This window comes from Euphorbia lathyris, chromosome 7, assembly GCF_963576675.1.
Source record: "Euphorbia lathyris chromosome 7, ddEupLath1.1, whole genome shotgun sequence".
In the NCBI taxonomy this organism is placed as follows: domain Eukaryota; kingdom Viridiplantae; phylum Streptophyta; class Magnoliopsida; order Malpighiales; family Euphorbiaceae; genus Euphorbia; species Euphorbia lathyris.
In genome coordinates this window covers 25075483-25097223 of record NC_088916.1, presented here as the reverse complement: position 1 = coordinate 25097223, position 21741 = coordinate 25075483, and the positions used below count along the sequence as shown (strand labels likewise).

Here is a 21741-nt window from a genome sequence, read left to right as displayed (position 1 = left end):
CTGCTCATCTTTTCCTTCATCATCATAAGATTGGTCTCGTACTCCTCAATGGTTAATGATTCTAATATTGTTCTCCATTTGCCATTCTTGAATTTAGAGGCAAGGCCTTTATCTCCAATGATTCTATACACACGATCTTCCACATCCTTATTTATATGCCAAGTGCATAGCAAGTGCGCTGCTTGTGGAAAAACTTCTTGTATCGGCTTTAATAACCCAAGCTCCCTGTCACTAACAACAACGGTCGGGTTCAGATCATCCCCAAGCAAAATCTTCAGCCTTTGCAAAATCCAACGATAGCTCCTTTCGATCTCGTCTTTAACAATAGCATACGCTATCTTGAAGTTATTATTGCATGGCGTCATCCCAACAATCTCAACAAACGGCATTTTGTACTTGTTTGTTTTGTACGTTGAATCAATGCCGATGTACCAGTGGTAAGTCCTAAACATATCAACTAACTCTGGATGTGCCATGAACACATGCGTTATCACACCTGAATCAGTCTGTGTGTAATTGACATATTTGTTCTCCACAGCAATATGGTAGAATTGACTAGCCAGGTCTCTACCTTCAAACGCGTCCCTCCTCATTTTGTCCCTGTAATTATATATGTGTTTAATTACTGAGTTGTCCTCTGGGTGTTTTTCTTTAACTGCTGCTAAAATAGCACAAGGCTTTGCTTGAGCTGAAGACATATCACGCACAATTTGTTTAGACGCGATACTGAGTCCGCTCATTTACCGACTTCTCTCTGGATACATACGCATTGTATGGTTATGCATTCCAGTTAACCCAGCCTTAGCCTTTATCCCCCATCCCGAAAGGTCTGCATGTTGATAGGCTTTAATCTGAAATTTACAGCGACACATTTTAGTTTTACTTTTCCTAATTGCAGGATCTTCATCATTTTTCACAACACCTCTATATCGTTCACCCCGTGAACAGCGCAACAACTTCTGTTTTCCCCCATTTTTGTGCGAAGATATTACAAGCTCAAACCCATTCTGAATAGCTATCTTTTTTGCCCAATCAATAGCATCCTGACTGGAGGGGAAAACGGTATCCGTTATGAAACGCGAACTATAATCAATGTTATCGGGGTTCCAATCTTCTATCGGTACCTGAATATACGAAAAATTGACATTAAAATTACAAAAAAAATACTTCGGGGCTATTTCTCTCGTTCAAAATTAATTCGGGGCAATTTCTGCCCATTTTGGCCTGAACGGGCAGGCTACCCGTTTCACCATAGGTGGAAACGGGCAGCCCGTACTGCCCGTTCCAAAGGTGGAACGGGTGGCGCGTACCACCCGTTCCATGGGTGGAGCGGGTGGCGCGTACCACCAGTTCCATGGGTGGAGCGGGTGGCGATTACCACCCGTTCCTTAGGCCGAACGGGTAGTTCATCCGTTCGGCCTAAGGAACGGGTGGTAATCGCCACCCGCCCAGGAAAAAACCGAATTAAAAAAAAAAAGCTAAATAACGTTTTTAATTCTCGTAATATTACCTCGTGTTCGAACTCATTGTCTTCGGGAATGCTTTGATCCATTTTTTTCAAATCCGGGATTTGTGCTCGGGAGAGAAAACTAGAGAGAGTTTTGAAGGTTTTAGGGGGAAAAAATGACAAGGGTAAAATGGTCAAAACAGTGCGGTGAACCGGAAATTAGGGGCGGTATTTAGCAATACCCTAAAACTATTTGCCAAACAATTAATTGGTCTAATTTTTTCAACCAAAAAAATAAAACAATTAATTAGTTTAGGCATATCAAACATTTCAATTACTTGGTATGGTCAGCTAAATTACACAGCCGTTTCGAATTTTTTTAAATTTTAATAACAAAATCCTCAACGGTCTAGTTTTTCTCAAAACAAAATTTTAAAATCAAAATCGCTCTTACTATTTCCCCCTCTGCCCGCACCTGTATAATATCATCTTCTTCTTCAAATAAATTCCTCTGTTTCTCACTTCAAAATCAACAAGGGTTTGCCTTCTTTTTCTCCATCTCTACAAATCCAATAGAATTTTATAAACCCTAACAATGAGCAGCAACCCTGAAAGAATACCTGAAGACGGAGAGGGAACGATGATACCTGTTTTTACAGTAATTAAGAACGGTGTGATTCTCAAGAACATTTTCGTCGTCAACGAACCTCCGTCACAACGTTTAGGGATCAGTTCTATCAACTTTGTTGAAAATTCGGAGAACTCAGATCAAGAAACTGAGGAAATCTTAATTGCTGGTCGACACCCGGATTGCAACATTGTGCTGATGCATCCAAGTATCAGCAGATTCCACCTTCAGATCAATTTGAACCCCTCGCGGCGGAAGCTCTTTGTTACTGATTTATCCTCTGGTAATTTCATTTTCAACTTTTTCGAATGCTGATTTATGGTTTAATTTTGATGAGTACTCTTCTTCTTTGTTGGCTATAGCCATTTATTTTCTCTTTTAATCGCTTCTGGAGGGTTCCGCTCAATCGATTTTTCTTTTTGTTCGTTCGTTCGCATGCTAGATGAAACAGGAATTTAAGTTTTCGTATGTTCTTCTTGTACTTCTTCTCCAATAAGTTTCCAAGTCTGCGTTGATCAATTGGATTTTTCATTAGTTTTTTTTATGAGTTTATGGTTCTTGCATAGTCCATGGGACCTGGATTTCAGAGAAGAAGATTGATCCAGGGTTTCGCACGGAGCTGAGAGAGGGTGATACGATAAGGGTGGGTGGCTCTACCAGAGTTTATAGACTGCACTGGGTTCGTTGGAGTCGCGCATATGATTCAGAAAATCCCTTTGTATCAGAATCGGATTTGGCACTGATTGAGGAGAAAGAAGAGGAAAATGTAGAAAAAATGTCTCAGGTAAGTGAATTCATGCTTGGATTAGTATAATAAAAAAGGGCGGCCCGGTCGCATTACCCGTCCCCGCTGAGCGAGCTTGGATTAGTATAATAAGAAGAAAAAAAAAATCTGGTTTGAATGTTTATCAAAGTCGTTTGAAGTGCTCTTAATTTCTATTGTGATTGTGCAGAATGAAGATCTGTTTGCCACTGAAAACAAGATTTTTGAAGAGAAAGACTCATTAGCAGTGTTAGGAAAAGTAGAAGATACAAATCAGGTAGATTAACTTTTTCTATGATTATTATTATTATTGTAAAAGTATATGCACAAATATTTGAATACATTTACTTTATTCTTTGTTCATGTAATTTTCTGTGTTTTGCAGGTCGTTGATTCTTTAGACTCTGAGAAAGGAGAAACTCAATCTGTGGATTCAATTTTGGAGGATGTTGTTTCATTATTGCCTGATGAGAATTCTGGGTTGATTATGAAGACAGAAATCCCACCATCAACGTCTGTAGAGATAAATTCTTCTCATGGTGGAAAGGAAGAAATAGAGAATTCTTCTAGAAATTATCATGAACTGAGCCTCAAATCTGTTGGGGGAGTTATTTTGCAGACCTTGAGTGCGATTTTCAATGATTGCAACAAGAGTCCAGAATATCATTCTGCTGAAGAAGATACAGACATTTCCATGATGACAAGATTAGAGCTGGAATCCCATGTCGAAGTCAGCTCAGATTCTCCATCATCCATTAAAGGATTGGATTCAGCTTCTAAAATAACAAAAGAAGGCATACTAAGAGAGGCAACAATTGATGTTCCTGCTGCCATTGAAGTACTTGAAGAAACAGAAGATCAGAGTCCTTTAATGAAAGAAGGCATACTGGGAGAGGCAACAATTGATGATCCTGCTGCTATTGAAGCACTTGGAGAAATAGAAGATCAGAGTCCTTTAAGGAAAGAACGCATACTGAGAGAGGCAACAATTGATGCTCCTGCTGCCATTGAAGCACTTGAAGAAACAGAAGATCAAAGTCCTTTGATGAAAGAAGGCATACTGGGAGAGGCAACAATTGATGATCCTGCTGCTATTGAAGCACTTGGAGAAATAGAAGATCAGAGTCCTTTAAGGAAAGAACGCATACTGAGAGAGCCAATAAGTGATGATCCTGCTGCCATTGAAGTACTTCAACAAATAGAATATCAGAGTCTTTTAAGGAAAGAACGCATACTGAATGAAGCAATTGATGATCCTGCTGCCATTGAAGTATTTGGAGAAACAGAAAATCAGAGTCCTTCAACAAAAGAAGGCGTACTGAGAAAAACAGTTGTTTCCTCTGTTCATCTTGAAACAGAAGAATCTCCAAATTCATCTATGCCTCGTGCTGAAGTTCTCCCTGGAAGCAAGCAAAGCCAGACCCCACAATCCAACTTTCCTGAAATTGAGAATTTAGAGAACATAATAGCCTCCTGTGACGGACCAGAAAAAAGACTTGGTTCATGTAACATTTGGTCAAGAAGAGGTAAGCCTGCTTCTGCTCCTCAGCTTCAGAAAAGTAGGAGCCAAATAAAAACCAAGAGGGATAAAGAAACAGATGGTTCTGCTAAATGGGAGAATGGGGAGGATTCTGGATGCAGCTCTCCTTTATCTGATCTCACCCCAAATGCTTCTATACCGAGGTTCTTCAAGAAGAATGTTGAAAGGAACTCAACTGCTAGGGCTCTTTTCTCTGATGGAGAAGGATTGGATAAAGAAAACTTTACTCCAAACAAGGAGAATTGCACCCCAAAATCTGCTATACTGAGATCCAAGAAGAAGCCTAATATTGTGCTAGAAGATAACATGATTACCTCTTCTGACAAAGAGAACCAGACACCTCAAATTCTCCAAGAAATGAAATCAGCAGGGCCCTCCAGGCATCATTTCAAGTTGAACAAAGACATTGTACTAAAGGAAAGGAGACCAGAGAGGGTTCCATTACAGACATTAATTTCCAATTCACCTGTGATGCTGCCTGTCGCTGCATTTCGTAGTGCAGCCAAAAGAAGCAGGAGTTCTATCAGCTGTAACCAGAAGAAGGTTACAATTTCAGATTCAGTAAGTTGAAAAGACTATGAGCACTATATTGATTTCATTACTTGTGTTTGTATTTATATATCATTTCATTACTTATGTTTGTATTTATAGATCATTTCATTACTTGTGTTTGTATTTATATATCATTTCATTACTTATGTTTGTATTTATAGATCATTTCATTACTTGTGTTTGTATTGATATAGAATAACGTTGTTTCAGATTAACTCTGTGGGAGATAGAAGGAGATGGACTATGATAGCTGATACTGCATCTCTTCTAAACAAGGAAACAAGGAACGCATTACAGCTTCTACAAGGTCTCAAGGGTACCCATTTAATCATTCCAAGAATAGGTAATTAAATTAGCATGCATCATTTCTCTTTTGTTTTATATACAGTATAAGGTTGTTTTAATTATCACGAAGCAATTTCTTTTCTGACAAGCATCAATGGTTTTATTGTACTCTCAGTCATAAGAGAACTCGATTCATTGAAGAGAGATAACAGCTTGTTCAGGAGAGAAACAGAGGCATCTGTGGTGTTACAATGGATAGAAGAGTGTATGGTGAAAACTAAATGGTGGATTCATGTCCAGAACTCGGTGGAGGAAGTAAGGCCAACTGCACCGACACCACCTGCTGCTCCCGTGTCTCAATTTGGCGAGGGAAGTGAGTGTTTCCCATTTTCAGCTCATGGGACTCCAATGGGACTTGTTTCACCAACAGCAGAAGACCACATTCTTGAATGTGCTCTTCTCTATAGGAAAATGAACAATGATCGACAACTCGTCCTACTTAGCAACGATGTGACGGTGAAGATTAAAGCCATGGCTGAGGTACTTTGGCAAAACTAAATTTCTCCTAGCTTGTTGATATATTTTCTGTCTTACAAAAGCTGCCTTTGTTGGTACAGGGTTTGATATGTGAGACAGCTCAGGAATTCCGAGACAGTCTGGTGAACCCATTTTCTAAGAGGTTCTTGTGGACAGATAGCTCTCCCAGAGGGCAAACTTGGTCTGTATTTGATGATGTAGTGTTGAAGGAAATGTATTACAGAAGTACTTCAAAGAAATCATCAAGGAGAGAAGCTGCTAAGGGTTTGAAGCTCATTTTGCTCCATAATTCTCATTATGTCAAAACAGTCTAGAATTCTGATACTTGCACCTACGAATTCATCAACTGATGAATGAATATATGTGAAGGCTACTTCAGTTTTTGGGGATCTGAATATATTTTTCTAGTTCTTTCTTTTTATTATTGTTATTATTTGTTTATTTATTTTTCTAATTATGTCAATGAAAGCTGCAAGTTTGAGTGGAAGAAGAACATGCTTGAAGAGTTGAAATGCAATTGTCTGGAATAGTAAATGGCAAATAAATAGAAAGATTTATTTAATGTCATACATGGGATATCCTCCAATTACAAAATGTAAGAACTAGAAGCCTAAAGATTACAATAACTTGCAAGCAAATACTAAAAACCATCAGGGAAGATTATTATTAGAACTGGAAACCCCTCCAGATTTCTGACTGTAATTACAAGAACCAGATATTAGAAATGAGAAGGAACTTTCTGTATCATCAAATGGAGGTCGAGGGAACTCGTGAAACCCGCCAAAATTGCACGTATCGAAGTTCAATGGTGAGAAATAGCTACCAAGATCCTCACCACTCCCCTTCACATCCATCATATTTAGATCCCCATTTCCAGCAGCAACACCAGAGCCAAAGCTACAATTTATGCTTGAGACCTTGTCTGCCACTTCATTTTCGTCCCCTTTATCCGATTGTGTGGATTGTAGTTTCATTTCATCAGGAGGTATAGCAGGAGTATGACCTTGGAAGAGAGCAATGTGTCCGAAAAGCTTGTCTTTCCTCGAAAATGTTGTGCCACATGAACAAAGCCATTTATCTTTGCCACAATGCTTCTCATGAGTTTTGAGGTCTGCAATGACTGAGAATTTCTTGGTGTTGCATCTGCTACAAATGTAGCTTTTGTCACAATGAGTTCTCTTGTAATGGTTTTTGACACACAAAATTGTCTTCAAAGGTTGAAACTTTTTGTGCTCCTTATTCCGCTTGCAACCAGAAAACGGACAGGAGTACCTCTTAATGATTACAGGCTCAGTGACCGATTCTTTGTTGGGTTTTGCAAGTGCAGCAGGAGTTTTGTACTCATCACCATGACCCCTCATATGCATACGTAAATTCGCATCCCTCTTGAAACCCTTCCCACATATTGTGCAGAAGTGAGTATGCGGTGCAAGGATTTCTTCTTTCTCTAGCTGTAAAATCTCATACGAACCAAGTGGAAGGTTTTCACCTTCCTCCATGTCTTCTTCATCTTTCAATTCATGATCCTCAATTGAGAAGTTCTGCTCAGTACCGGTGATATCCATTTGATTCGAGGGATCAGAAGCTTTACTTCCATTACTAGTCTGTGATTGAACATCAGTATTCATGCCTGCTCCGGATGGGAAAAGACCGGGCTGTCCAACAGCAGGATTGGCTGTCAAAAATGTATGATTCACGGATGGAAGAAGACTACCTGCTGTAGAGATCAGTTGAACAATAATTGAAGTGACATCAATATTAAGGAGCTGCTGCTGCTGCTGCTGCAGTGCAAGGTCATCTGGTCGGCTCAGAATCTGAACCCTGCGGCCAACAATCATATGCACCAGATCTTGTAACTGATGGATCTTTTGTTCAAGAAAGGAGAGATTGTCGAGCACGGTCTTTGGATCCCAATCTGGAATTTTGCTGCTTTGAAGATAATCATTAGTTTGACTGTCTTTTCCATCCATCATTTTGATTTGATCATTGGGGTTGGAAGGAACATAAGATTGGGTTCCGGTTAGCGGGTTAAATTGTTGGAAAGATGCATCTGTCCTAATGCTTGAGTTATCTTGCCATTTCTGCTGTTGTTGCTGCAAATTGTTAAAGGATGGTTTCTTTGTCGAAATATTTTTCGGTAATTCATTAACAGAAGATGATGAATTTGCCCATGATTCTGCACCTAGTCGCTTGTTGCGATCCATTTTCGAGTCCTATCTTCCTCTCAAAGATCAATTCTCATAAAAGCTGTCAATTTTTCACCAGGAATCATAATCCTGAAAGAAAAATTCGGATGCTCAATGTGATAATCAAACCAAATTGAAATCAATCTAAAATCCCCAGTTTCCTAGACTTAAATAACCATTGATTTCAACCAGGAAAAACAGAATAAAGGCAAATATTCCATCAATCAATGATAAGATTATACAGCTTTTGTTTACTAAATTAAATCAAGAAATCAACATCCCTTACAGCCCAAAAAGTGAGACAAACACCATCTAATAAGTCAAACAAATCACTTAAAAAAGAAAAAATTCCTTGTATCTACTACATACATCCTAATGAAAATTTCAAGGTATCCCAAATCTCAATCTATTGCATAACTGAGAACCAATTTCACTAACTAAGCTCAAGTGCATCCAAAAAGGAAATTTTAGCAATTGAAGATTCCAAGTCACTGTTCAAGAAGTAGAATAAATATGAACAAGGCCACAAAGATCCTAAAAAATCTCATATTTTTTCAATTCTATGATAACCCAGAATCCCAAACATCATGATTATCCCAAAACTTAAGATAAATTCACCAGTTGCTCAAAACCCCCCAAAAAAGTTTGGAACTTGCATCAACAAATCTTGTAAAATAAGAGCACTGAAAAAAAAAAAAAAAAAAACTTAGTTACCAGATTCAACATAGCTTGAGGTGCGATTAAATCTGCTTCATCTGACTGCACATGAAGAGGTGGATAGAAAAGGAAGCATTTGTGTAAGCTGCAAACAAAAATATATCAGCAGAATAAGAATAGAGTGCGGACACGTTTCATTACAATCTAGTCAAACTCATCAATCATAACCGTCAAGTTGTCATACTGATGCAGAGATGTTAAATCAGAACCGTTGGTAGGTCAATAATGTATTTGTTGTGTTTTGGAAAGGGAAAGACAACAAGAGTTTTGAGGGGCTTGATAGGGACAGGTGGGACCCACACCACCACTAACACAAAAAACTCAACTTTCTTTCTCTTTTGTTTGAGCTTTCATAAATAGTTTTTTGGGTGCTTCCTCTGCTGCTTCTTGTGCATTGTAGTTTGTTTTTCTATTTTTAATTTGCAATATTAATTCACTTGACATCATTTAGTAATATTATATTGGATTTAAGCAGTTTAGTATTTCCAAAATTTAAATATTCATTCCCATACCAGATCCATTAAAACAAACAAACAAAAAAAAAACTATAAAGTGCAATAAAAGTTATAAAGGCAGGGGCGGAGCCAGCCCAGGACTCTGGGGCTCGGCCCCCACCCTCTAAAATTACTATATATTGACTTTATATAATATTAATTTAATAATTATAGGTAGATGAGATGGTTAATAATGCATATTCTTATTTGAGAGATCTTATATTCAACTCTCTTCAACCTCATTTTCTTTTAGAAAGTTTTTATTTATTTTAACTTTATTTTTCAATAATTATAAAAACATGTTACCATTATTAATTAATTTAAATGGACTCTTTATTTTGCTAACACTTTTGAATTCATTTTTATTATGTCTTTTCCATTAAAAAAAAATAAACATATTACAGTTTTAACGCATTTGAGGTTAAAAAAATTTTGCCCAACCCTAGCGAGCTGGACCTAGAAAATTTACCCTTAACCAGACGCCTAAAATTAGCCCCCTAAGTCTGAATTCATGGCTCCGCCACTGTATAAAGGTATACGATTAATACAGACAAATTATAGGTTGTAAATCTAATAAAAGTTATAAAGGTATACAATTAATAGAGACGAATTATAAATTATATACTTCTTGTAAATTTAATTCTGTAGAAAAGTAGTTGTAATCTAATTTTTATCATTTAAGTTATTTTGAAGGTTTGGATCTGAATAATTTCTTTTACAACCACATAAATTTAGTGATCTACAGACAAAATCAAATGTTTCCGTTTTTGTTAAATCTAAAAAATATACAAATGAAAGAATTATAGAAAGTAGATATAGTTGAGAGAGATAAATAGATTTGGTCAATAACTTGAACTAAAAAGAAAATAACAATAAAGAAAAACACTTTAAATGTAACATCCTAACCTCGTAGGGCTATAAACGGAGCGGGGATTGCATTAAGCATCACCAACCATTGGTCTATCGGGGATTCCACGTCCCCATCTCCGAATAACATACGGAAAAATTTTGGCTACCATCTAATGCGTCTCGAGCTGTCGCTCAAAGGCTCACTAAGGGATAAATATACATCGTCATTATCAAGTAATAAATCTGGAGAAGTCTAGGTATCGAATCCACGGGATTTATACCGCAAGTACCAAACTACTAAGCTTCTAATGTTATCTAGAGTTTAGATTGAGTTTTTTTTATCTAAGTTAATCCTACTCCTAAGTGATCTTAAACAACGTAATTTAACTTAGAAGTGAATGGAGTGATACGATAATCACTTATAATCCTTCCACTTATACTGAAAGGGGACTCTGAAGCCACAATGGATATAGGAATAGCCAATATATCTCTAGCAATCAATTGCAATATAGGATACTTAAGGGCTTGGCTTCACGAAGACAATACATCAAAACTTGTAGTCCTAGGCAATAAATTTTCTTCCAAATAACTTTCTAATTCTGTCCTGACACTGTTTTCACATGTCCCACGAGAAATTAGAAATTGTTCAAATTTTGCAAATTGATTAGATGTACCATCTTGTGTAGAAATTGTTCTAATTCTGTATTCCAAGTTCCCCTCTTGCTTTTTACTAGCATATTCATCAATCAAATCAGCACAAATATTTTTTATCCTTTGAATTCTGAGTTTTGTTTCTTCTTGACCATACAAAATAGGATAATAATGCTCCATCAAGCACAAGTTAAACCTAGGATCCAGCATAATTGTGATACCCATAATGTCATGTATTTCATCTCAATACTTGTCAAACTTCCTAATCATTTGTGATGCCATGGTTTTAAAATGTACCGAACCATAGTTCTCCAATCATTAAGAGCTACTTTAATGTCACACATATTGGGGAAAAACAAATTGGTAGTAGGATACTTTGTGCCAGAAAATATCTCAGTGACACCATAAAACAATTTCAATTTGTTACACACATCCTCAATAATTTCCCACTCTTCATCTGATGAAAGAGACTTATATTGAGAGTCGTGCAATTTTAACCTTTCAAATGCATGGAATAACAGTTTGAAGCATCAAAAAAGTAGAATTCCACCTAATATTAACATCTTAAGGCTAACTATCTACTATAAGGACTGTTCAACGGAACCAAAACTTCAAATTTCTCAATTCTTTTAGCTCTAGTGGTCCAAAAAACAACACTATCACGAATTTTCTCAATGCAACCACTAATATGTTTTAATCATTCCTTAACAACCAATTTAAAATATGAGCACAACAATGCATATGCAATGATGTTCCACCCAACACCAAACGTTTCTTTGATAACTTTGCTAACATTAAATTTATCAAAGCATCATTTGTAGCATAATTATCTAATGTCAATGTAGACAATTTGGTATCAAGATTCCAATCCATTAATGCATGTCTAAACACTTCACATATAACATCAGCCGTATGAGGAACCATCACATAAACAAATCTAATCAATTAAAAACTACTAATAAGCAATTGATATATACAATGAACCATATATCAAAACATGAATAAAGTTTGGTTTAAAGTTTAATTAAAAAAAAGTTTACCTGATAATTCGACTCTGTAAACTCCAGGAGTCATCCATATAATGTGTTGTGATAGCCATGAACCATTTCTTTCGATTGTTTGCCCACATATCAGTTGTAATGGCAATTCTACTAGTGTTCTTCTGAAACATCGTCACCATCTTTGATTTCTTATGCTCGTACAACTTCATGATGTCTGATCTAACTGTGTTTCGAGATAGCATATTGAAGAACGGTTGAAGAGAGCTAGAATATTCTTTAAACCCTACCAATTCAGTGAACCTAAATGGTAGCTCATGCAGTACAATCATTCTAGCCAACTTAAATCTTGAATACTCTTGATCAAAGTTAAGAGCACTCTCAAACACTCTTTGCCATCACTTTCTTTACCAACTTTTAAAATTGTTTGCTTGTTATCAATAATTTTTTTTACGTAAACATGATTTTAAATGAATTGATCTTTTAATTAACAATCTAATTCATTTATTAAATGAGTTAGATTGATGAATGCACCATCCTAATTCATTTGTTTAAGTGTGAATTTTAAATGTAGATTATATGAATCGTTAAATGAGTTGTAAACCATTTTGACACAAGTGCCCTACACTATTAATGTAGTTGCCGAATGAACTTGACATCAATAATTCAACATAGAAACATGATATAAGCAAAATGACATATGCAATGACGAAAATTAATTTGTATAAGAAAATAAAATAATTTTCTGTGACAAAAAAAAAGAGCCCTTGAAAAGGACAAGAATGAAAAGGGAAGGAAATGATTATCATATCTAGTGGCTAAACCATAATTGCCTTCTTTCTTTTTTAGAAAAAGTGAAGAATATAATTTATGCAAACACTATTATACTCCTTGGAATAAATCTTATAGCATTCTTCAGTTTGGGCTTTCCTTAATTCTATTATCCTGCAAAATTAAGGCCTCAGAAAACAAAAATCATTTCCCACTAAATAGTAAACAAAAATCTCTTTTGAAATATTCATTCTAAATTCTAATGTACATATAAATTAACTCATATATTCAACTAATTAACACACCATCTCTTTCATCCACAGTTGAGAGATCTAAATCTTTGTTTTCATAAAGATTTCATTGACTACAAAATGAGAATTGAGTAATTAATTGATGTGTTGAATCACACAAAGGACACATTAATTGACTCAAAGTTATCAGTCTAAAGAAATACAAGGAAAGGAAAAGAGCTCTTATTTTACAGTTTATATCTATATCTCAAAGTGAAACAGAAACAGCAAAATCATCTGTCTTTGGATTTGACAGGAATTCCTTTGTACATTTCGACACGGCTCTTCAATGCATCTCGACGAGGCCGCGCCACTTTGTTGTTAGGATCAAAAAGTAGAACTTCTTCAAACGCGTTGAGAGCAGCTTTCAAGTCTTTCTTCTTCTCATATGCATCACCAAGGTTGTTCCAAGCCGTAACATATCCCGGTTGAACCTTTACAGCAGTTTCAAATTGCTTGATTCCCTTGTCCAGTTTCCCATCACGAGTATAACTTACACCAAGAGCATTGTAAACCTGCAAACATCACCCATCTAATTTCACGTTAGATATTGTCAGCTATTAATATGAAGTGGACCTTTAACTATTAGCTCGAGCTTTTAGCTAAAACGGTTCCATGACATGGTATCAGAGCCAGTGTGACCAAGTGGTCCTCGGTTCGATTCCTGACAGCCCCATTTGTTGAGTTATTTGCAGGACATGGTAATATGGGCCTGTGTTGTCACGCTTCAAGCCCAAGTGTGCTTCCGCGTGTGGGGGTGTGTCAGCTATTAATATGAAGTGGACCTTTAACTATTAGCTCGAGCTTTTAGCTAAAACGGTTCCATGACAAATATGAACTCATCAAGTTTATGTTTATAAAGTAGGAACATGACATGTTAAACTAAATTGCTGTTTATCCTTGAACAAACTTCAATGTCATTATACTTCAAATCATTCTCTATTAGCTCATTTATCCATAATAATCCCCACCCTGAAAATAACTGCAATGAAACTTGTCCCAATACCAAGACTTAGCAAATCCAGGAATAAAGATGCCCGATGTTGCAATCCGAGAAAAGAAATGATCAGGAATTTAAGGTCTGCAATTATTAGGAGGAATATTAGATTTTTCCATATAAAAGTCAGGTCCCAAATGACTTCATTTTGATAAAGTATGGCCATCTATGATCATGTATACATTGAAGTCATTATACCTAGAATAGAATAGAATACGATAAAAGCTAAAAAGGAATAAAGATGTGAGCTACACTATGCCAAATTTTTAAAGACCAATGATGTTCTACCAAAGTGGCGAAAGCACAAATAGCGTGGTAGATATTGAAGAGGCAGAATCTTACTACATAGATGAGGCAAGTGATAACTTTAGCATATCATCACTATATGCTCACAATGTCAACATCTTTATGAGATGAAATTTGTATGCTTGCAGAAAAGCAAGATACTTTATTAAAATCATATTTTTCTCAAACGCTAGTCTCCTTTTTGCCCCTTTGTCCTTCGCATTTGCGCTAAATCAAATGGTGTAATGTTGCAGATGGAGGAAAAAAGTCGAATAACTCTCCACAAAACCCAGCCTCTTCAATTTCAATTCACAATAAGAATATACATAATGGAGGAAAAAAGTGAAATAACTCAAAATATCAAACATGCATACTATCTCCATTCTTTGGAAGAGTATTCAGATATTCAACCAATTGTATGTATCTAAATATTTCAAAAGCAGTTCATTCTGTATGATACTACTAAGAATATTATGCACAAGTATCTAAATAAAATTTAAGTTTGCCACAAAATTCATGACAAAGAAACCATTGGTGCAGCAATTTCGATGTCTCTCTGATGCTAGATGCTTACCCGCAATGAATTCAAACAACAAATAACCACCTTAATGACTTGAGCACGTTCTTTGGTCTAAATAAGTCAAACCCAAAGAACAACTTCCTCATGGATATGGATTCTCGTTCCTTTTTTTTCTTTTGGTATTTGGTGGAGTCTAATGCAGTGGATAACAATTTTGTATCAAATGGGCGAAATTCGAACTAAAACTCTACATTCAGTGGCGGGGCAGGGAAGAGAGCCTGGGAGTTCTCTTCCCAGATGGAGGGCTGCCTGGTACCACCCCTCCCAGTGTGAATTCAGGTGGCCGGGGTTGAAACAGACTCCCTGTGCACCCCCTGGCCCTCCACCACTGTCTACGTTATTGCACCCCAGAAACAAATTAGCTTAATGCTCAACCGTAAAAGAAAGTAATTCAGTAGATGCTACTGGCTACGCATTTTATCGACCATTAATTTTCACAAAGAAAATAATAAAAGGAAAAAGCAATTAATTCGCAAAATATATGAAAACTGAAGCTAATAAGAGTATAAGGTTTGGATATTTTGTCTCAATGGCATAGCAGAACAAATAGCTCAAGTTAATAGCAGATTACTACTAAGACGGGTCTTTGCTGAGGAAAACATTACCTATTAACTAAGGTAGTGTTAGCTAAAGGAAATACATGATTCAATTTTATTGTTACACTATATGTTCAATGATCATTCATCAGATTGTAGGTAAAGTAATTTAATGTTACAATGAACATACTGGACAAATTGCCTTGTCTTACTACTGCAGTCAAAATATACAACAGGAAAAACTTTGGTAGTTTGTGGGAGCAAAATGAGACTCTTGTATCAACCAATTAACCAAATTTATGGATACTTCTGGAGCAAAAAACATGAATGCTTTTGCAAAATTATCAAATTTGACATTTGACATTTGTTAAGAAACACATGAATTAATGAACAAGAAGATGCATATTACAAAAGAAACCACAATGGTTAATAAAATATGGAAGGAAAAAGATATACTCATACCTGCGCCAGATCCTGATCATCACCATCCCATTTTTCAATTGCCTGCAGTAAATATTTAGTAGCAGCTGGGTAAAATTTCCTCCTCAGCATTACTGCACCAAGTTCAAAAAGCTCAGTTGCACTAGCATCACCACTTCTTACTTGTTCCTGAGATTAAAGAGGATAAAGGCAACAACTAAATAAGGATAGTAAGCAACATATTACAGTTGACTGCAGCCCACTGTCCTATCAACTTAAGAGAGAGAGAGGGAACCAACAAAAATTCCATTAACAAAACAAGTTGATGTCTTTCTATAACAATCTTAATATTTCCATAGAGGTTCTGTGTTAATTCTTAGATTATTATGAAAATGTACAATTGTCTAAAAGACGGAATAAGAGATTGCACAGGTATAGACGCACTCACCTGCAATTCTTTTGCAGAAAGGTCAAGCTCTCTACGTACAAGGACTTGGCGAATTACAAAAAAGGTTCCAACCCCAAGTAAACCTAATAGTAATAGCAGATAAGAGAGCTGGATTCCCAATTCAAATAGTGCGCCAACTTCATAAACCGCATTTGTTTTGATATTTTCAATCGCCTGCGCCTCTTGTGCAGAAACTAACAATGAGATCTGTCCATATGAGAATGCAGATACCCAAATTAACATCCTTTTCATGTGTACGTTATCCTCACCATTCAACAGGTTCTTCGAGAGTTCTGCAAATAAAAAAAATAAAAAATAAATGAATCTGAGGAAGATAATGTACATAACAAAAAGAACCACTAGGGCAAATGTTAATAGTTCCTAAATGAAGCAGTTGCTGCTAGTTTTTTCATGACTTATATCAGAATGAATTAAAAACAGGAACAATGTCCCAAGAGGTTAATATAAGCTATGCCGAGGCTATTTCTAAATTAATGTCAATACAATGCCATTCAAATGTGTAGAATTCTCCAATTTACAATACATTATTGAATTTAGCCTACTTCATATATTCAGTAGTTTATAGTAACTGAAAGATTGAATTAATGAGCACTCAAAGTATATATAATGGCTATGTAAGTTAAACCAAAGAAAATAGCAGACAGTCATTTTAAGTGCCCACTGCCTAGTGATTCAATGAAACTTCAAATATGAAGAGCAGTACATAATAAACTATCTGGGTGCAACTCAATTGGAAAACTCAAAAAAGGTGGAGATCTTAGGTTTGAAAACGAACCACTTCAATCCTCAATAATAAAACATAAATAACTATAGAAAAGGAAATTGTAATAATAAGGGTTACCAGAAAAAGCACTTGAAGATCCAATTTTATTATTGTCACTCTTGCAAGAATGCATTCATAGTTTTTGTCCATCAAGTTAGCAACTAGAAGTTTGGCAGGTGAAACAATTTGAAGACCTGAATTGACGACACATGCAAGCTCAGAGCTTGCCAACAAACTAGAATCTATACAAAAATGCAGACCTCACCATTGAAGAAATTATCAATGCAGAAATACCTGATTCTCACATTTATGCCAGAATTTACAGCATTCTGAAATGCAAAATATTACATATGCGCATGTAAAAATTAAATATGTATGTGTTTACATATTGTCTAGGAAACAGATGAAATTACAATCATTACATCTCGAACCTTAAGATTGCCAAATCACATTATCAATCAACTGAACATAATCAAATGATGGAAGAATCTCACACTTGAGCAGATGGCCTGTGGTATGTGTAACAAAATGGCTTAAACCAACCAAATCAATTGACCATGTGAGTCATGTATGTCAAGGAACCAATTGACCTAAAAGCTTAAGCTAACAGGTAAGCCCCGAGAATAGCTTTTATATATTGTCTATGACACACCCCTGCAAGCAAATTCCCCTTGGGATTGAAATGTGTACAACGAAGGCCTATCTGTTAAAATTCCATTAATAAATGAAGCTGCCAAGATTTGAACCCTGGACCACTTACCATGTCAAAGGACCAATTAACCTAAAATCTTAACCTAATGGATAAGACTCAAGAATAGCTTTTATATATTATTTCTGGCAATGTCAAAATCAAGAATAAATACAAAAAGACAACATATAATACTTGACCTCAAAGAGTTCAGCCTGTAAAATATGTTGCATCTGCAAACTCCAACTACTATGAATACAGGTACTATAGCCACAAAAATAAATGGAAAGAAACAGGAAATTACTCTCAGATTTTGTTGATTCAGGGGATACTATCGCCAATTCCCTTTGACATATCTGCCTTCATCCACAGTGGAAAGCAAAATGAGTAAAATAAGATATTAGACAAATTCTTTGAAGAGGTTCTCATCAATTAAAAAAAAACAAATAGATATAGAAAACAGAATCTTCTATAATATTGATGATGTAGTAGAAGATAGGAACATCGTGAACTTGCTTATTTTGAAACTAAGTCTTTCTCACATGGAGCTCTCTACACACAATCATATAATATCAAGTAAAAGTTGAAAAACTATGTTGTATTACTATGTTACTCGCGACTTACTGTGCTTTTGGTTGCATATATACACAATTTTTCTACACAGGGCAATTAAATGAAGCATGCCAGAATATTTTTACTAAAAAGAACATCCATAATGCAAGCAGGATATATACACAGAAATTCTCTAGTACCCCAAAATAGTAAGAGTTGAAAAAGGAGAAAACTCATGATACCCAAATGGCAGATACAGTAGAGCTTACAGGAGCAGTTCAATGATTTCTCAATAAAAGAGATTTAACTCATGTCCGACTACTGAACACTTCAAAAGCACTAATCTTCTTCTCCTTGTGAACACTATTACAGGAAGTGATAAACATCTAACTTAGCTCATGGATTGATTATCAAAAAAAAAAAAAAAAAAAGTGGTTTAGATATTATAAATAAAAGGATATAAAATGGTTATATTTATAATTCTAGATAACTCCTCAACACCTTGATCACCCAAAACTACATTTGAGGTATACTAGACTGTTAAATTTAGTTATTATACGAAGTCTTTCATGTTACAAAATACGCCCTTTGACGAGCAAAAGACAACAAAAAGTAAGGAATAAGACGCAGACAATTTCCTATAACATTGAATTAAGTGAAAAACTTAATACAAGGAGAAGTTCAACAAAGGTTCACCAAGTTGCTCCATAGGGTAAATTCTCAAAGGTTCATTAAGCAAGCAAACAGGACCAGTTTCTAACTATTCTTTTGGTCAACCAAATATAGGTATATGATCTCTTGGATTGTAGCACTGTAAACCAGCTAACCACGGAACAGTTTGCCTCTTCAAGCTGACCAGTGATAATCATGGTTGAAACAAGTAAAAAATGTGTTATGTTATGTGACTTCTGTTACAGATCCAAGTCAGCAGCCAGATTTAGAATAAGCTTTTGAATTTCAATTTTTCGATTTTGTAATTTAAGAAGCAAATTAGATAAGTTTCAGTTTCAAATATAAATTTGAATCCTAATTTTGATTTAGGTAGCTAAAGATTAGCTTGTTCTCGAATAATTTGAGATAAGGGTTTATCTCTTAGTTTAGGGCTGTATTGGCTTCCTTTTTAAGCTTTGATAGCTGGAATAAAAATCAGACTAAATTTTTTTTCTTTAAATTATTGCCTTTGAGATTGAAGGGATCTCTCTAATGAGGCCTGACCTTATAGCCTAAAAACATAGGTCATAAGGGCAGAAAAACTAATCAGAAACAGATTTAGGTTCCATAATCTGATTTAGGATTGTGAGGAATTCGATCAATATGTACAAAAGCCAAGCACTGAATTCGATGTTGCTACCATCTATTCTTTGGTCGACACACTTCCTGAGCAAGCGCAAACTCCATCCATGTGAATGGAGCCATAATGGGTTTTATGGTTTTCTCACCAATTTGGAAAATAAAAAGAGAAAAAGAAAAAACAAATTCAATAAGCCTGCTAAGCAGAATTTTATTTCAGATTAATAAAGTCACTAGTTCTAAATTATCACCCCCATACACAAAACAATTTCATATGCTAGCAGCAACGAAACTCTCATGACAGCTCACTTGATACCTACGAAGTAGGAAGTTGTAACTTAACTCCAAACACTATCTTGAGAGGGGTGTTAACTCTAATGCTTCAAATTCAGATTGCAAGATCAGTTGACTAGTAGTTCTCAAAATACCACTAACAAAGAGACAAGTCTCTGTATGGATTTATCTAATACTCGACATCTCATACATCAATAGGAATCTCCCTTCAGAGTAAACAGTACGTATTTGCTAAACTTTGTTCTCATGGTCCACTTCTACGTGTCAAAAGCAAGCATGTGTACTGACAAAATAAAGAAAATAGAGAAATAAGAGTAGATAGTATAATGTTTGGAACCAATTCAGAAAAGCAACCATGCATGGACATTTTGCATATTAGAATTTAGCACAAGACATGAACAAAATGATTGTCAGAGCATATACCTGCAAATTGAGAAATCTTGTCATATCCAGTCCATAGCCTGATTTGAAGGCAATCAAGTTCGGTGAGCTACAATGTTGAAAAAGTGCCTGGACAAATGAACTCAATCTAATGAGAAAACTGCTTATCAAAGACATATTAAAAGCAAGCATTACAAAGGTGCAAGTTAATCTATGTGAAAAATTATGATCATAACAGCATTCTTACAGCTTGAATGAACTGTTATAGAGATCAATGGAAACAAGGGGAAAGGGCCAGTTAATGGCCCAAGGTCTAAGTAATGCAATCAGCAGCCAAGACTGTTTGGAAACAAAGGCTATGACCATTTTATTACCAGCTTCTTCTTTTCTGAAGTTACTTTCTTACTACTGACGAGCAGATAACAAATAGATTCAAAATAAAGCTAAATATCAAACATGATACTGGACTTTTTGCAATATTAATCTTTCAAATTCAAGATTCTGATGAGAGTTCATGCTATTAAAGAGTGGATATCCCATCCACACTAGAATGTCCACACTGATGCTAGCTAGTAGTTTATACTAATTTGGGATCACCAAAAGTACTGAAGTTATGTCACACACTTTTATGATGATATTCACATGGGATGGAAAGTATATAATTATCTGTTGAAAGCCAAAGGAATCAAGAAGCATAACTGAGTCCACAAATTTCAAAACATGCATCACAAAATAAAACATTTTTTAGTCCTGCCCCCTGAAATGAAGAAAATCCCCAAAATAAGCGAACCTGCCATGCCAGACACCAAGCAAACCAACAAATCAAGCACAACTAACTCATATAAATCTTCTTTAATAATAATCAACCGAATAGATAAATCAAACAAACATCATCATCATCTCAATTCAAATCAAAAGCCATAAATTGGGATTGAGCAAAAGAAACCAAAATAAATAATATATTACTTCAATTCAATCAATAATAATAAGAATAAGATAAACCGAGAAAAGTGACATATTTACCTGAGAAGAAAGTCTGTAAGGCCTAAACTTAAAAGACCCAAGTGGGAGGAGTGTGTGAGAATTGTTTTGAAGGGGTGGAGATGTAATGGTCATGGTGGTTGTTTGAAGTAGCATATTTTCGTGGATTGCTGTATAGATAAGAGTAGAAGCAGTAGTTGCTACTTCAATGATACAATGGTCGACTATCTCTTTTTTGTACAGTCTGAAATTTTAGGGTTTTTGAATATTATGATCTTTATGGAGTTCGTTGGTAGTTTTAAAGATAGAGTGAAGCTTCTTCTTCTTCTTCTGTTTTTTCTTGAGACAAGCTGATATTAATGAGTGAAGATAAGGGCGCGTTTGGCTTTACGAATAAGAACTACAGAGTTTCTTATCCTTGGTTAAATTAATTAAACTATACAACAACAACAAAGCCTTAGTCCCGAAATGATTCGGGGTCGGCTAACATGAACCATCATATAAAACCGTGAAAATCAAGTCGTGTCAGCGACACAGATTCGCTCCCTCCACTCCGTCCTATCCACTACCATATTTTCCTCAATTCCCAATAAACTCATATCACTCTCGATCACCCTCCTCCAAGTTTGCTTAGGTCTTCCCCTACCCCTCACCACTACATCCCTTTGCCACTCTTCGGTTCTCCTAACCGGCGCATCAAGCGCTCTACGTCTCACATGGCCAAACCACCTTAGTCGGTTTTCTCTCATTTTATTCTCAATAGATGTGACCCCTACTTTTGTCCTAATTATTTCATT

The 21741-nt window shown here is 35.8% G+C and overlaps 3 protein-coding genes across 4 annotated transcripts; 1 reads left to right on the top strand and 2 right to left on the bottom strand.

The window, feature by feature from the left end:
* Positions 1-1895: 1895 nt before the first annotated feature.
* LOC136235524 (FHA domain-containing protein PS1-like) lies at positions 1896-6226 on the top strand. The gene is made up of 7 exons (XM_066025236.1): positions 1896-2358; positions 2642-2859; positions 3029-3115; positions 3224-4939; positions 5141-5273; positions 5391-5755; positions 5833-6226. Exons 1-7 carry the CDS (start codon positions 2043-2045, stop codon positions 6064-6066), a joined length of 3069 nt encoding a protein of 1022 aa, XP_065881308.1. The 5' UTR covers positions 1896-2042; the 3' UTR covers positions 6067-6226.
* Positions 6227-6286: 60 nt separating this feature from the next.
* On the bottom strand, positions 6287-8801 carry LOC136235525 (protein SENSITIVE TO PROTON RHIZOTOXICITY 1). The gene is made up of 2 exons (XM_066025238.1): positions 8653-8801; positions 6287-8028 (listed from the first exon to the last, which is right to left on the bottom strand). Exon 2 carries the CDS (start codon positions 7954-7956, stop codon positions 6403-6405), a length of 1554 nt encoding a protein of 517 aa, XP_065881310.1. The 5' UTR covers positions 7957-8028; positions 8653-8801; the 3' UTR covers positions 6287-6402.
* A 3940-nt stretch (positions 8802-12741) lies between these two features.
* Positions 12742-21299, bottom strand: LOC136235526 (tetratricopeptide repeat domain-containing protein PYG7, chloroplastic). 2 transcript variants are annotated; one of them, XM_066025239.1, is made up of 6 exons: positions 20987-21299; positions 20006-20092; positions 17751-17802; positions 15975-16267; positions 15569-15715; positions 12742-13223 (listed from the first exon to the last, which is right to left on the bottom strand). In XM_066025239.1, exons 1-6 carry the CDS (start codon positions 21098-21100, stop codon positions 12942-12944), a joined length of 975 nt encoding a protein of 324 aa, XP_065881311.1. In that variant the 5' UTR covers positions 21101-21299; the 3' UTR covers positions 12742-12941. The 2 variants fall into 2 exon arrangements, with proteins under 2 accessions (XP_065881311.1, XP_065881312.1); XM_066025240.1 differs by having other exon boundaries at positions 17751-17806; positions 20987-21298.
* Between the last annotated feature and the right edge of the window lie 442 nt (positions 21300-21741).

What these genes read in the sequence shown, in the direction of transcription:
- LOC136235524 (XM_066025236.1), top strand. Translation starts at nt 2,043, where the DNA reads ATGAGCAGCAACCCTGAAAGAATACCTGAAGACGGAGAGGGAACGATG. An exon ending in TGTTACTGATTTATCCTCTG is followed by an intron (nt 2,359 to 2,641) that starts GTAATTTCATTT and finishes GTTCTTGCATAG; the next exon opens with TCCATGGGACCTGGATTTCA. An exon ending in TTTAATCATTCCAAGAATAG is followed by an intron (nt 5,274 to 5,390) that starts GTAATTAAATTA and finishes TTGTACTCTCAG; the next exon opens with TCATAAGAGAACTCGATTCA.
- LOC136235526 (XM_066025239.1), bottom strand. Translation starts at nt 21,100, where the DNA reads ATGCTACTTCAAACAACCACCATGACCATTACATCTCCACCCCTTCAA. An exon ending in TGAATCAACAAAATCTGAGA is followed by an intron (nt 16,268 to 17,750) that starts GTAATTTCCTGT and finishes TTTTATTTGCAG; the next exon opens with AACTCTCGAAGAACCTGTTG. An exon ending in ATGATCAGGATCTGGCGCAG is followed by an intron (nt 13,224 to 15,568) that starts GTATGAGTATAT and finishes TGATGTTTGCAG; the next exon opens with GTTTACAATGCTCTTGGTGT.
- LOC136235525 (XM_066025238.1), bottom strand. Translation starts at nt 7,956, where the DNA reads ATGGATCGCAACAAGCGACTAGGTGCAGAATCATGGGCAAATTCATCA.